Source organism: Pituophis catenifer, unplaced genomic scaffold, assembly GCF_029215685.1.
Source record: "Pituophis catenifer annectens isolate HBS135680 unplaced genomic scaffold, rPitCat1.0.hap2 SCAF_1, whole genome shotgun sequence".
In the NCBI taxonomy this organism is placed as follows: Eukaryota; Metazoa; Chordata; class Lepidosauria; order Squamata; family Colubridae; genus Pituophis; species Pituophis catenifer.
The window spans coordinates 306,673,320-306,689,865 of NW_027256881.1; the positions used below are offsets into that span (position 1 = coordinate 306,673,320).

General features: G+C 37.9%; 1 protein-coding gene across 2 annotated transcripts in view; it reads right to left on the minus strand.

The window, feature by feature from the left end:
- PPP4R3A (protein phosphatase 4 regulatory subunit 3A) overlaps nt 1-13,369 on the minus strand; it is a 32,247-nt gene extending 18,878 nt beyond the window's left edge. Inside the window, exons 1-4 of one of the 2 annotated variants that reach the window (XM_070941339.1) lie at nt 12,071-13,369; nt 7,531-7,586; nt 4,964-5,062; nt 1,440-2,057 (exon numbers count right to left, since the gene is read on the minus strand). In XM_070941339.1, coding sequence (XP_070797440.1) covers nt 1,440-2,057; nt 4,964-5,062; nt 7,531-7,586; nt 12,071-12,212 — 915 coding nt within the window. In that variant the 5' untranslated portion in view covers nt 12,213-13,369. Of the gene's footprint in view, nt 1-1,439; nt 2,058-2,569; nt 2,609-4,963; nt 5,063-7,530; nt 7,587-12,070 lie in introns of those variants that run through there. The other variant, XM_070941347.1, reaches the window with a different exon arrangement.
- Between the last annotated feature and the right edge of the window lie 3,177 nt (nt 13,370-16,546).

Here is a 16,546-nt window from a genome sequence, read left to right on the forward strand (position 1 = left end):
GGAATGGGTTTATTCTCTATTGTCCAACTCAGAGGAAAGAATCAGAACCAATGGATTAAAACTACAAGGAAACATTTCAGTTTAAACATCAGATGGAATTTCCTTTATGAACTGTCTGACAGTGAAAGAGACTACCACACAAAGTAGTCAATGGTTCTTCAAACAGAGGCTAGTTGGCTGTGTCCAGTGGTAATTTAATGGATCCTGCACTAAGGAGAGTATTAGACTATAAAACATACATGGTCTCCTTCAGCTATATGAATCTGTTGATTATCATTTCCATTCCTGGTTAGCAACTTTCAAAAACCGCTGAACGGAATGGGACAATTCACCACGGCCAATTTGCCAGGGACAACTTGCAATAAGACAATTCAACAAACACAAATGTTAAATTAATTTCAACAGAAATGTAGTCAATAATAATAAAATTAAAAATCTAGAAATACAAGAGTTACAATAAATTTGAAGATAATGTGATCACCAATAATAGAAGTAATTAAATGAAATGATTAATTCAGCATTGAATTGTCCCAGTGAGTTTTCCCATGGCCAGTTATCCCATGGCAAGTTGGCCGTGGTGACTTGGCCATAGCGAGTTGTCCTAGACCATCCCTAAAGTTTAAATATACTCCTCCCCTCCCCAAATCTTATTCAGAAAGAGCATGTTGGAATCAGTAGTATTTGCACAAAAACCTTTCTTTAAAGCAAAATCCATGCAATTTTTCAAAAAGCATATTAATTTGGAAGATTCTACTAATGCACATCTCTAAACCAGCTGCTCAAAGAACCATATCATTGATAAATCCTTGATAGAAAACCATATCCTTGAGAAAAATGAGCACAGCCACTACATTAATTGAACTGCTTATGCATGGAAGATGCTTTCATCTTTTGCTATGGCAAGTGTAAAAATATCTGTCTTTGCTTTATAGACAACTTCTGCATTTTTACTTAGAAAGGCTCAATATATATTATATATTAAAAATTCTCTATTTGTATAAGGAAACAAAATATTTCTATTTAACATTTTAAGCCTTGCAATTGTCAACAACCCTCTGATGTTTTAGAGAAAGGAAAAAACATTTCAAATTCAAACTGTTCTTAATTCCAATACCTGGTGCTGGTGCATAATGGATTGCCTTTATCATTTGGGAGATGTTTCAAATTAAAAGCTAACAGCTTCAAGGACAAAACTCTTCCGAGATTATCAGAATGTAAAACTGGCCTGTTAAAAAGTGATTTTACATTCAAAACAAAATACATAGAAGTGGTTCAAATTCAAAACTATTTTCTTCACCCTATTCATAATATTTATGGCACTTTGTTGTGAAGAATGTGTTGTCAGCATTAAATGCAATATTACTTTTAACAGTAAGGCTGGTGCAAGGACCACCTGTAAATGAAAAAAAAACTCAATTTAAAAAAAAATCCAGACTTACCTGTAACATACCAACTATTTCTACTTTATTAAAAAATATGAATGAATGAAGAGTAGACAACATGTTTTCCTCAAATACTGAAGGAGTAGGCAGAACCATATCTTGAATATACTGTACTCTGTATGTCTGGTGTATTTTTTGTTTCAGCTCCGGATCAGATATTGGAATAACTTCTTTAAATTTTGCAGTTTTTGTCAGAAATTCCCTGTGTTTCCGTGACTGTGATAAAGAAGGATCATATTCTAGACATCCAATTACATCCATTATACATTCTTCAGAAAACATGACTTCAAAAAGTGCAGTTCTATTCAAGAGGAAGATTCCCTTAATAATTTCATACAAATGATGTAGTCCTTCTGTATTTTCCAAGTCCTCACACACATGAAAAATTTCTAAGAGTTTTTTTATGTAGCCCTCATTTTCAAGTGCTAAAGCAAGTTTTTCACGCCGCAATGGGGAAGGCAGTGAAGATGCCACAAGTTCTGCAATCTCTTCTAATCGATTTAATTCACAGGATGGTAACTCTAGACCTGGAGATGACATATCATCAAAACGTTCCTCTTCAGATTCATCCACAAGATCCTGAGTAATGTCCACTGAAGGGTCTTTTCCCTGAACCTGTTAAAGAGAAAGAAAACTATAAAGTATACCATTTCAGTTGCTAAATGTCTTCAAGCATATACAGATATATTACTATAAAATGTTATTTTTTAATAGAATTGAGAATTATAGATCTGCATCAATAAATGCAAAATAAAACACATTAAAAATTAAATACACTACCAAGTACTATAGAACAAAGTCATGAATCAAGGAGTTCAATTATATAAAAGGCTATGATGTTGTAGCTAGTATTTCCAATGAGTATATACATTAAAAATTAAAGATAACAAAATGCTTAAAATAACTTTTTTGATGTAACCACTAATAGTATTTAACACTAACAACTTTCTGTACGTTCATCACTCTTTCTTAACAGCCTCAGAATATTATATAGGCATGAACTTTTATATTTTGACTTACAATATTTCTAGTTCAACATACCATATTTTTCGGAGTATAAAATGCACTGGAGTATAAGACATAGCTTAGTTTTTGGGGAGAAAAATAGGGATAAAAAATCTGCCTACCTGGCTATTCCTCTGGCTAGCATCCTTAGTCTGGTCAGCTTCAGCACATTAGTTTGCTGGTTTTTATCCCTTGCTTGGGGTTAAAAAACAGCTTCTAAAGCACAACTGATCTTTGGAGAGAGAAGCAATGAGAAAACCAGGGAAACCACGGAGATCGCTGAAAAAAAACTTCACAGCTGAGAGTTGGAGGGAGCAGGCAAAGCAGGGAAGCGGAGATCACTTCACTTGCTAGCACCTCGTTAGGGCTGAAAAAAAGCTTCAAAAAAGCTTCATTCGGAGTATAAGACGCACCCAAATTTTCAGCCTCTTTTAGGAGGGAAAAAAGGTGTGTCTTATACTCCGAAAAATACGGTATTCATTTAACTGTTGTAAATTGCCCTGAGTTTATCCTAAATCAAGACTGCATATCAATAATTTATAGTTTTCCAGATAGTGACAAAGCCTTCTATTATAAATTGATGTTTTCCAGTTTCCTGATCAATACAGGTATTCCCCAAGATATGAAAGGTCACTTAAGGCCGTGGTCCCCAACCTTTCCTGGCCCAACAGAGTGGGGGGAGAGGGGACGGTCCCTTGCAAGTGGTAGGTACATGTGCAAGGGTGCACAACTCAACTTTTTTTTTTTGCTTTAATTTATATGCCGCCCTTCTCCGGAGACTCAGGGCGGCTTACAATGCGTTAAGGAATAGGCTTCATACTTTTGTATATTTATACAAAGTCAGTTTATTGCCCCCACAATCTGGGTCCCCTCACACTTGTTGTGAGCCACTTGCACAAATTGAACTGCGCATGTGCATGTGTGCAGCTGCCACTCATGCAAATGGAGCTGTGTGCTGGAGAGCTCACCCAACACTTGTGTGGCCCGAGTTCCAAAGAGGCTGCAGCCCATTAGTGGACTGCGGTTCGGAGTTTGGGAACACTGAGTTAAGGAATATTCAAAGTTATGACAGACATTCCACTATTATATACACTTACGATTGATCCCAGGGATGCTGCAGCATCGTCCACCTCTCTCACCCCCTTCCCACCTCACCAGGACTCCACAGCACCTGGGCCTGCTCTTGATACGCCCATCACTCATTGTACTTACCTTTTGTAAATCTCTGCACCTCGTGTTGTGGAAGGAATGTAGGCCACATGTCCCAGGGCCACACAGCAGTGACTTGAAAGCAGCCATCATTCTGTTCTGGCGGCTTGTGGACGAGGACAAAATGGCAGCCACCAGACAAACTGTTTCATTCTGCAGTCTTAACAAAGTTTGCACAGCATCGAGGAAGCTTCTGCATGCTGCAGAAATGTTCTTCAGTGCTATGCAGACCTTGTTAAAACAGCAGAACAAAGCAACTTGTCCCCAGGCCACCTGGCAGCAACACAAACCCAGCCAGGACAAAATAGCAGCCACTTCCAAAACTGCAACCAGCAGCTGTGCAAAGAAGCAATCCATTCCAGTGGTCTAGAAGCCTTGGTGTTCTCCAAAAGGCGAGGTGGGGTGTTTGGCCTGGTGGGGTGGGAATCAGTCCTAAGGTCTGAGCAAACCTGATGGGAGTGGAAAAAGGCCTTTGGAGACCCAAAGGGCGGAAAATGGAGCAAAGGGATCTTGGGAGAATGAGGGAGGTCTTGGAAGGGCCAGGGCAGGTGGGCCTGGACCTGTGCTAGGCCTCCCCAACCTGAATTACATTTAATGGCCTGCTTTTTCATTTAATGATTCATTGAGGAAAGCAGGGATGGGGGTCATTAGATGAAATGCTTCACTTAAAGACAGTTGTAATATGTAACCATAATAGGCAGGCTCCATTACAGTTTTTTCTCAATGACTACCTGTATATGCTTATTAAAAATAAGTTCAGATTAGAATATAGACATTTGCTCCTGATATCTTAGTACTACTTATTTTATGACTTAAGAATCTGCTTACACCCCAACAATATAAAACAGACTTTTTTTATTGTACTTGTCCATAATCAAGAAGTCTAGATGCTTTGTTTAGTAAGGCTAGGCAATGCTTTGAATTTGTAAGGAAAAATCTGTTTCAGAGCAAAAAGGAACATAAATACAGCACTCATCTGGAATTTGTTAAAAGAGCTGCAAATAATCTCAGGAAAAGATATATTTGGTTTAAGGAGCTATAGATGTATGATGTTTTCTTCCCCTGGTATTCCCTAAAGCACCCTTTTGCATTCAAATCAAAAGTGTTACATAGCTATATTATTTAATCTACTTAGAGTAGACAACTTTAGTCTACTTACAACTCCTTTAAATTATTTCCAACTACAATTCTGAAAACACAGTGTATGAATTTCAAGAGGTGAAACTTTTGGGGAAACTGAAAATAATTATTTAGTATTGTTATTTGCATTAATTATGGCAGATAAACATTCAAGGTACGCATCTTACCTGACATATTTTTTCCCATATTTCATCACAACCAGCCTTTTCTTGAAAGCTAAGAGCCAGGTCATAGTTCTCCGCTTCAGACCACACAATTAGCGTGTCCTTCAAAATTAATAAATATATACATAGGTACATAGATATTTACTAGAGCTGTAGTCAGTCAGGACATGCAAAGCAGAAGTTTAATAGAACTGCTCTGGATAAAAATACTACACATCAGTGGTGAAATCCTCTGCGGGTTGCCACTGGTTTGCTGCCCGCACATGTGTGGTGTGCGCCAAACACACGCTGCGCATGCATATGCAGTGCACACCAAACATGCGCTGTGCATGCGCACGCGCACCAAACATGCGCTTCATGCGGAAAAAGGAGCCATTTGAAGGGGGGGAATATCCTGCTTTCTAGCAAATGTAAATCGCGTGGCACAGCTGATCGTCAGAAATACTGATTTGGACGAACTGGTAGCTTTTTTTTTTACTACTGGTTCTCCCGAACCAGTAACTTTTATTACCACCAGTTCACCCAAACCGGTCCGAACCGGTAGCATTTCACCCCTGCTACACATCTGGAAACACCTCCTCAAAGAAGTGGTGTCTTTTTGTGGGCTCACATGATAATCCTAACCAACATATGCATTTGAGGTAGGAAGGTCAATAAGCTGCTTCAGAACAAGCCTCTTCTTACCTCAATGTGAATTTATCAGGATTGCACTTCAAATATATTTAAGAACATAAAAGATTATCTAAGAATTACTATAATAATTACTTTCCTAGCTACAATGTGCAAATAAATGCATATGTGTAGGACAATGACAATACCCATAAAATGCACCTGTAGCATGTGAACTACAATTATTTGGCTCATTTATTTAAAACTGATTTTATATCAATATCATAACGTTGATGGCAGATGATTAATTTTATGTTAAAATATGCTTTATTCTCTGAAAATCCATTTTGAAAAATCCTACGTTCTCATAGTATTTTTCTCATATCATGGATACATTCTTAACTATCATCCTAATTTATCCATTCTTAATGTAACAAGATATCCCTTAATTATTTTGATTTTTGTACTACTTTATACTCCTTGATTTGGATATGTGTTGTATTCAAATTGCAGGATAATAATTCTTCCTATTTTATCAATTGCCACCCACATGGCCATAATAGTAAAAAATTCCTTTGACTTTTAGTTTTGTTTCATTCTTCTCATTCACAATTAATTTATCAATTTTGACCCATTCTTTATTTTTAATAGAATATTAAATGACTGTAATGCTTGTTACACATTTATTGATAAAGCTTACTCAACTTTTTTCTTTAGGTATGCAATTATAATTTTAACAGATTGATGAAGTACAATCACAAAAAACTTGGTGAACTAAATTAAAATGTATACAATTTGTTGGTATTTAATGTGGTATAAAACTGTTTAAATAAAATTTATGGGATTCCAGCCTCAAATACTGAACAAGCTAGTTTAAAGATGACAAAAACGATTTTCAAACCACACCTATAGCATGCTTTTTGTCTTGAGTTTTATTGAAATATGGACGAAAAATTTACAAGTTTCTTCCCAAATCCCTATATGTGTAATTTAAAAATTTCTGTGCTAGTCTCACAGAAAGACTGGGTATATAATAGCATATTTCCCTCCAAGTTAATTACATAGGCAATTTCATTACTCCAAAGCCTTTTAAAGATATATTTCAGTAGCAAAGTTATCATAAAAGCTAAATTGAGCACACCATACTTTGTGTAATAGGGATGTATCTTCTCATGTGCAAGGAAAGAAGTTGCAAGTTTTCAATCACATTTGCAACTATACTTTTATGTATAGTTTTCTGTATCAATACAAGAAATATTTTGATCAAACTACAATCAAATTAATCTTAAATGCAGAAAAATACTGCAGTCTGTTTAAACTAAAATGGAAAATTATAAACTATGTCTGCTTGCACAGAATTAAAAAAAGAGAAACAGAAGGTAAATACATGGAGCCAGAACTGTTGCCTTCTTATAATACATCATTAAGGTGGTTTTTTTAGGGCACAGAACAAAAATTATCACTAAATATAATAACCCTCACATTCCTGTGATGTAAAGTGGGAGGGGGGAATGGACTGAATTCTCCCTATAAGTATCTGATAACACTAACAAATCACATTGCATCTAACTTAGAGGCCTATATTCCAGTGACTGAGAAGAGTTTTAAAAATTTTCATAGCACAAAAGTTTCTGTAATTACCAAACCATTAATGAGCAACTGCATTTATTGTTGCTAATCAAACATAAGAAAATGTATTTTCAATATCATGCTAGAGGTTCACAGCACAGATAACATTTTCGCCAATCAACTTGAAATCTATGAATTTGAAATTAATTTGACTCATAATGATTTATGTTTGGTGTTCTATTTTAACTTTAATAAATTGTTGTAATTTTGTTTTATCAAGATAAGTATATAAATTCTCCATCTTTATTATCATTACAGTTCATAAAGAAATAATACCAAATATCTTCAATTTTTAATTAGTTACAAGAAAATAAAATTGACGAAACTATTACCTGTTGTTTCTGATAGGCAGTATTAGGGTTGATTTTGGACTCCAAAAGTAGAGAACCTAAAGAGTAGGGAAAAAATGTAATATTTATTAAAGCAAGTGTATTATTTATTAAACACATTTATTATGGCTGCCCAATTTGCACATAGGTGACTCCAAGAGGCTTACATCATTTAAAAATCCACCACATAAAAACCCATGAAAACATCATCCCACCCCCAAGGCAGAGGCAGCACAATCAAATCAACCACTTGATTGGTTCCATTTTCATTTGTGCAGCATATTTTGTGCTCTTAAAATATATTTAAAATGTGCATACCATTCTACAAGGAATGCTTTAAAATTAATAGACCTATCTATTAGTAGATAGCACATGCCTTTTTAAAGAGTAATTTATTGAGTATTTATCCTCAAGAGAGTTCTTCTAGGAACTGACAATGATAAAATCGTGCAATATTTAAAATTAAAGCAAGAGTTAGACTGGATAAGCAGACTTTTTCAAGTTATCATTCTGGATGTGTTTTCTAATAAATATTCAATATGATAAAAACTATGTGAAAAAATCCAAGTGGAAGAATCAACAATCCACACCTTTCTAAGCTTTTGGAAGGCATAAACAGAAAGTGTCATTATTCTGCATCAGAAATATAGGCAAACAACAATACAGAGCTAAACTAAGGGCCTTCTCTGTGGGGGCACCCACTATCTGGAACGAGCTCCCCCTGGAGATACGGAGGATCCCGGATCTGCGCACCTTCCGCCGTGCTCTTAAGACCCTCTTATTCCAGCAAGCCGGCCTGGCCTAATTTTTTTCCCCTTTTTAAAATTTTAAATTGAAATTTTAATTGGTTTTAAATTTACTGGGATTTTAATTGTCGTGGGCCAATATTATTTAATTTGGTTTTAAATTGTTTTAACTTTTGTATTTCTGTATTTTATCTTGTGCCTGTTCACCGCCCTGAGTCCTTCGGGAGTAGGGCGGTATACAAATTTAATAAAACTAAACTAAACTAAACTAAACTAAACTAAACTAAACTAAACTAAACTAAACTAAACTAAACTAAACTAAACTAAACTAAACTAAACTAAACTAAACTAAACTAAACTAAGAAAAGCTAGTACAAATTTTCTAAAAACAGTCCCACATATAAAATTCTGCTTTTTAAGCCACATTTATTAGCTCAGTCACACTAATGAACACAAATTATAATCATTTAAAAATATTAGATGGCAATATGAACTTTCCAGGTTTGGAAATAATTCCTTAAGATTATTTCCCAGACCACTGAAACTACTGATTTGAGCTCACTGTCTGAGTCAAAAAGAAGCAACATTGTGGGCAATACAGAATATTTTCTCCTACCATTAGCCATAGTTTTATAATTTATCAAATCAGTGGCTCAAAAGTTTTTCCCCAATCTGATATCACCCAGATATGCTGGATGTACAATCCTGAAATTTGGGAACTGTAATCTACAACATCTCCAAGCATCAGATTATATTTGCTTTAATTTATAAACTACACAATTTCAATGGACTCTGGGTGGTCTACAAAACCTGAAAAATGTATAAAAACAGATAAAACATATTGATAAGGTTGAATAACAGTTGAAAAATTAGGATGGTGGCAAAGTGAAGAGGTATTTATGTCAGAGACAACAATCTTATTCCTGAAACTGATTCTCAGTGTAACTGACACTGTCAGGGCTATGTTAATATCTCTTTTATAATACAATTGTATGAAACATTTTGAAAATTACTGAAAATTCTTAAAAAATAGAAACAACACTGACTTTAATCACAGAATAAAGTTGTTTTTAAAGTTATTTCCTCAAAGCTCAACTAGAAGGAAGTTTTGTATTGCTAAAATGTCATAAAGTTAATGGTTAAAATATTAACGCCCTCACCAATAATGGTTACCTTAGAGCACGAAGATAAAGTTCACTGAAATTGACATGGGAAATCAAACATTTTCACAAAATACTAAAAAAATATAATTATTTATATATTTTAATATAGAAATGGAGCAAGTATTTCAAATTTATTAAAGAAGTATACTTTTCCCCTAAAATCTGCTCCAATTAAGCCCGGAATAAAACTAGAGTGAGATTTCTTATTATGATGGGTTAAAGTGCTATATTGATTTTACTGCTTTACAACTTGTCACCAGAAGAGGAGATGAGTTATAAAAAAATGCACTTTGACAACAAACCTCTATCTACTTTCCTAGGTGCAAGATCCACTAAAATAGAGTCGTTTTGCATTGCACTGGTTTGTGAGATAAACAATTAACAATAGGTAAAGTATCACAAATTGTTATTTTGAATGGTATAGATAAACAACATCTACATACCATTCAAAAAATAAAAAAGGAAACAAAAGCCCAAAACACTGCCTTGTCAGCAATCAACACCCAGATGAGTAGAGGTAACACCAAGATTAACTTTAGACCAACAATTAAGAAGTGAACAATACTCCAATCAAGAAGTTACCAAATCAAACAATCTAACAGTAAACAACAGCTTAATTAAGGAACCACCAAGAACACTCCCACCAACACTGACAGGACAAGGCACTAGAATATAAAAAGAGAGCAAACTCCAGCCCATTCTAGCACATTACCCAGTTAAGTAATGAAAAGAGCACCAAAGATCCCACACCACATTATTTTATCATTATATCAGCCGTGTATCTGATGTTGCTAAATTCTAGGCCACTTAAAATATGCTGGACTTTTCTAATCATATGAGTGAGGCTATTTGAGTAGGTCTTTTTGACTTGCCACAAAGATGCTGATTAGGTGAAGAGGACACAGGTTTTCTATCCATATGGTTCCTTTGTACGCAACAGATTGCTCAGTAATGAGGAATGACAACAGTGGGTGCATGTTTACATCCATGAAAAAAAAAACCCCAACACCCATTATTTAAACATTGTAGGACTGTCTCAAAGTATTTTAAAGGTTTCAATATATCCTATTTGATACTCTTTTTTTTTTTACAATATCAATAAAGTGTGATCCTTAATGGTAATAATTCAAATGACTATTATAAAATCATAGGGCTAGAAGGGACCTCGGAGTCTTCTAGTCCAACTCCCTGCCAGAGAAGAAAGCTTAAGTAAAGCTTTCTTTACTTAATCCACAGTAATTTCCTCTAGACCTGTCATAAAACTGTAATGTCTGGACCAAAGGTGTTTTTCAAGAGGCAACTGGACTTCCAGATAGTCCAGTTGCCTCTTGAAAAGCACCTTTGGGACAACCATGACCTGGATGATTCATAATCTCCATAGAAATGTAATGTCTGGAGTTCAATTTGTTCCTCAACCACCAATCCCACCTCCCAAGGACATATATTATTCAAAGTATAATCTTGTTACGATGGAGGAGGACCATATAAGGGACCATATGTCGGTTGGCTAGGGGAAGATCAAATGTATCTTGCCATCCAAAATGTCACATGGTCTATATTCTGTTTGGTGGGCAATACTGATCTATTTACAATCAGTATTTACAATGTCAGGTACATCATAGAAATACATTATTATACTAATACACTCAAATGAGGAATTTCACATTTTTAGTATAATAAACATAAGGTACATTTCTAATAATCTGTTGCAACCTTCTAAAATTATTTTATATTCTGAGTCTATTTGAGTATTTGGTTAAAATTATGACCACGTCACTATGTTTTAACTTAAATCAAAGCAAATACATTCCTTAATTAGGATCAGACTGAAATATTTTTATGCACATATTAAAAACAAGTCTCATTGAAGTGAATGTGACTTTCTTTCAAGTAATGACATACTGAAACTGGTGGCAAATTGATTCCAATTTTATTTTCCCCCTATCTATCCATTCATGCTTGCATTTAGAAGAAAAACCTGCAAACTAGTTATGTGAAAACTGCAGTTTCACCTATATGATTAAAAACACAAGAATGATATGGCCGAATAGCCAGAAGTACTAGTACATTGAGACAAGATGGGATTTTAAATTTCATTTGTTATAATTAAAACTTATTGAAAGAAGGGAGGTTAATGGATGGGGTTTGTTTTTATTAAAAAAACAAATTAATTTTTTTCTACAGGATATGGAAAACATGACAAAGTATTTTAAATAGTCTACGAAGTTTCTAAGCTAATATGGTATAAAGATCTGGAAACATCTTTTAAATATTTGGCCATACAGTATTTTAATGGTCTACACATGAGTTAAACAAGAATAATATAAGTTTAAACAATTAGGTTATTTAGGTATCATAGGAAAAGTTCTCAATGTCTAGGGAAAAGTTTAATACTTTAATTAACACTATCCATAGTCTGCCATCTAGAAGAATTTAAAGTCACATACTTGGACTGTTAGGCAACTTACATGAACACAGATGGAAATTGTCTTTTGTGACACCTATCATATCGAAAATAGTCCTTACCTGATTCTCATCCTCTCAATGGCCCCACATCTAATTATTAGCACGTGGCAAGAGTTTATTAATACAAGGATTAATCTATTTGATGCAGACTTGTTCAGCTATACTTACCATCACTTTCTGCCCTGACAAGCAGGGACATGCCCTTCAGCCTTTCCACATAGCCAGAGGACACATGTCCAGTGCCCCGATCATCCCACTGTCTTTCTTCATTTAATGTATAAACCTTCACTCTCCTCCGAGTATCGGTCATTCTGCCTTTTCCAAACCACAAGGGTCTGTGATAGTCTTATCAAGAAAAGCTGTGATGGGGGGGGCTTTGCCCCCCTCAATGAAGGGGAGCAGAAAAGGGAGCAAGAGTCCCACACAATACCCCAAACAGATCTTTTAAAATAAAATGTTAAAATAACTGCCTCATCACCCCAAAAGGGGGGGGGGCGACTTAAAATAGGAGGCAACGCTACCGGGGGAGCACACAGAACTTTTTTCTGTCAAAATGGTAGCTTTGTAGAAAAGGGGAAAAACAGGAAATAAAAACGCCAAGATTTCAAAGAGAAGGAACAGAAGAAACACCAGGAGCAAAATGAAAAGAGGGCGATGAAAATGGGAACAGTTAAAGAGGAATCTGGGCGATTCAAAGCAAAAGCACAAAAACACAACAACAAATAATTCACCAGTGCAGACGACTAACGCTGGTTAGGGGGCAGATGAGGTGAACCGAAAAGCAGCAAGTGGGAAACAGGCCCGTGACAGGAAAAGTGGGAAGGATTAGCCGGCCCTGCAAAAAGCCTTCAAAAGGAGAGGTAAAAACGCCACGGGGACGGGGAGGGAAATCCGTGGGTAGTGCCGGGGCATCCTTAGGAGAAGGGGGCGAAGAGGCCAGCGGAGGGGAACGGGGAAGCAGGGGAAAAGGGGGTCAAATCCCCCCTTCGACCAGGCCTATTGTGCAAGGCGCTGCTAGGCCCGAAGCCCCTTTCCTCGCGCTCCGTTAGCCAGGCGAAGGGACCGAGACGGAACCGCCCCTTCTTCCCAGGGAAGGCCACGACCTAAAAGGGGGCCGCCGCGCTTGCCGGGACGGGAGCGCGGAGAGGAAGATGCCCGTGTGGGGCGGAATGGCACGCGGCGTGGGCGCCCGTCTCCTGTGGCGTGATCTTCCCCCTCACGAGCAGCGATGACTGCATTCTCGACGCGATGCCGCCGCCGCCGCCGCCATGTTCTTCCTGCGCTCGCTCTTCCGGATGCTACCGGCACTCCCGGCCAAGCTCCCTCGTCCCTTTCACGCCTCCGGAGCCCTTCCGTGCACCCGGCAAAGAAGCGAATCCCCTTCCGCGGGTGGGGAGGATGGCTGAAGCGGTGGCCGTCCCGTGTCCTTCTGTCTCCGCCTCAGTCACTATGCGGCCGCCATCTTGGTTTCACATCTCACTGGAGATACGGGGTCTCCCAGCCGAAGGCAGCACGGGCCGGGCGCGAATATTTAAAGGGCCCGCAGCCTCCAGGAAAGCTTTAAGAAGACGAGGCTCTGGTGGAAAGGTGTGCGCTTCGCACCTGTCTCCTTGACCGAGTGGGAATCACGGAGCACTTTCCTGTGAGAAAGCCGAAATGCCATCCTGCGAACAATTATGATGTTCGCCCCTATTTTATTTTTTTTTATTTTTTTTGCTGCAGCCAAGACTTTTCTAAAAGACATTTTAAAGACAACGGAGTAGCAAAAAATAAAAATGCAAATGCAAATGTATCTACCTTATTTGCCCAGGTTTGAAAACCGGCTTTTCGTACATCCTAAAGCTTATTCTTGGAAAACCTTCCTCCGGGTTGACTACCACAGTAGGCTGAGGTAAAGGTGGCAGGGCTCACAACAAATAAATGAACAGCAGTTTTGTAGCTTTGAATGCTTACGACCAGCAAGTACCGGTAATTAACTATTTTATAACCAACCATTTTATGAGCCATAACTAGGTGGCTTACAGCAACAGTGATAACATTTAAAAAAAAATAATAAAAGCCAACATTGGATACATACTCCAACGCCCAGTACCCTAAACCAGGGGTGGACAAATGTGGCCCTTTTACAACCTGTGGACTTCAATTCCCAGAATTCCTGAGACAGCTTGACTATATGAGGAATTCTGGGAGTTGAAGTCCACAGGTTGTAAAAGGGCCACATTTGCCCACCCCTGCCCTAAACCTAAAATTTGTTACTACCGGTTCTGTGGGCATGGCTTGGTGGGGTTAATGTGACTGGGTTGGTGTGGCCAATTTTATTTATTTTTTTTACTTTTAAAACCATTTTTTCTACAAGCTATTGGGGAAGAGGTTGTAAAAAAATGCTTTTAAAAGCCTTTGAGGATCCCAGCTGAGCTGCCCGATCATCAGAGGCTTTTTTTAAAAAGCATTTTGTCTGCCAAAGAGGTTGTAGAAAAAATGCATTTAAAAGTAAAAAAAAAGCCTCTGATGATTGTGCGGCTCAGCTGGGCATGGGGGTGGGCAGGGATTTTTGCTACTGGTTCTCCAAACCACCTGCTTCCATCGCTACCGGATCAGGCGATCAGTCCGAACTGGGAGCATTTCACCCCTGCCCTAAACTAACATCTCCCAATATGGCCGAAAAAGCCAACTAAAACCCTTCAAAACATCTTAAGAGAACCAAAAGACCCAGCAACCCCAGAAGAAAAAACAGGAGACCTCTACAACATACAGTGTAAGAACTGCAACAACCATTAGGTAGGACAAACAGGCAGAAGTCTGGCAGGACGCATCCATAAACACCAACTGGCAGTCAGAAGACATGATGAAAATTCTTTAATTTCACAATATATTGTCTTTATGTACACTGAGAGCATATGCACCAAAGACAAATTCCTTGTGTGTCCAATCACATTTGGCCAATAAAGAATTCTAATCTATTCTAACATATAGGCAGATTTAACCATAGTTTCATTTGGGAAAATGTGACAATCCTAGACCAGGTCAAGTCCAAAAATGCCAGGGAATTTCTAGAAGCCTGGCATTCTTGACAAATCAGCCATCAATAGACATTAACAACATCTATAGATCATGCAAAAGAGATAATCAACCAGTCCCAAAGAGCACCTCTCCACCAGCAATCAGCACTCAGATAAGCATAGATAACTCCCAAGGTTAATTTCAGACCAACAATCAAGTAAACAATACCCCAATCAAGAACCGGCCAAAGAGACAACAGTAAACAGTCCAACCAAAGAATCCTTAAAATAGCCCCCACCCACACAGACAGGCAAGACACCAAATATAAACTGATAGCAAACAGCACTCCTTACCAGCACTGATGATGTTACCTAGGTAGGGTAATGAAACGTTTGCAAGAAAATAAGCATGCTCAGAGAACACCAAGGTTTCCTCACTCCCCAATATATTTAAAAAGACAGTCACTGGGCTCCAGCCTCACTCTACTCAATGCCTGAGGGAAATCTGGCTTTTTATTCAACGTACTTCATTACTTTTGTTTCGTCCTCTTTTTTAAAAAATTCTTCAGAGGTCATATTATTTAAGATGCTTAAAATGTTCTTCAGCTTTTATTATGATGGAGTATTGCAAAAAATATGTTGATGCAATCATAGATACAATGGTTGGAGTGGTAGCTCTTAAGTTAATCAGAGATGCGTGGAGTGCCTATGGAGAGATGACATTGTGTTTTCAGTGCCTTTTGCATGACTAATCCCTCATGCAGGGCCCTTGTGAAGATCATTGAAGGCATTTCTTGGAATAAATTACCAGGGTTTGCTCAGAATTAGACTTTAGTTGTACAGGTCCTATGGAGGTGCCGGAGGCATGGTCCTTCTTGCTTATCTGAGAAGAGTTTAAACCTGTTAACCATCAAAAAGTAAGTGATGAAAATTTGTGAGTTTTAGCCTCACTTTAGGCATGAAAGCCAGCTGGGTGAGCCTGCCTCTCTCTCTTTCACCCTCCCTCCCCTCTCCCCCTCTCATTTATGTTCACTTTCTCAGGTGGCGTAAAAATCTAATAAATTTTTAAAATGAGGTGGACAGATTCTTTGAAGCTGTAGTTTGATGACCAGTACTTTAAATTGATGCTCTCATTGATGGTGGAGGCTCCTGCAAAGTGTCATATGCCTGAGTCCATGAAGCAGTTAATGGTTCTCTGCAGGATGGTGACATCTGTCTTGAAAGAAGCATTTATATGTTCACGCCCAGGGCTGGGTTCTACTTACCTTTACTACCAGTTTGTAGCGGGGCCGTGCGTGCGCGCTCACTTCGCTTGCGCAGAAGCTTCTACACATGCACAGAAGCGTTTTGATGACATCAGGGTCGGTGGGCGGAGCCTCCCACCAGTTTTACTACCAATTCTATAGAACTGGTGCAAACCGGGGGCAACCCACCACTGTTCACACCTCAAGAAATCATTACTGGATCCAGCGGAACAGGACAATTTTTGCCCAGGTTTTGAACTATCATTTTAAGGGAAGGTTGTAGTGAAGATAATCAGTTTACAGTTGTAGAGGATCCCGAAGAAAGTGGATTATGTGGAATATTTTCAGTCAGGTTTCAAACCTGGTTCTGAAATGGTTCTGAAGCAGCATTGATCACATTT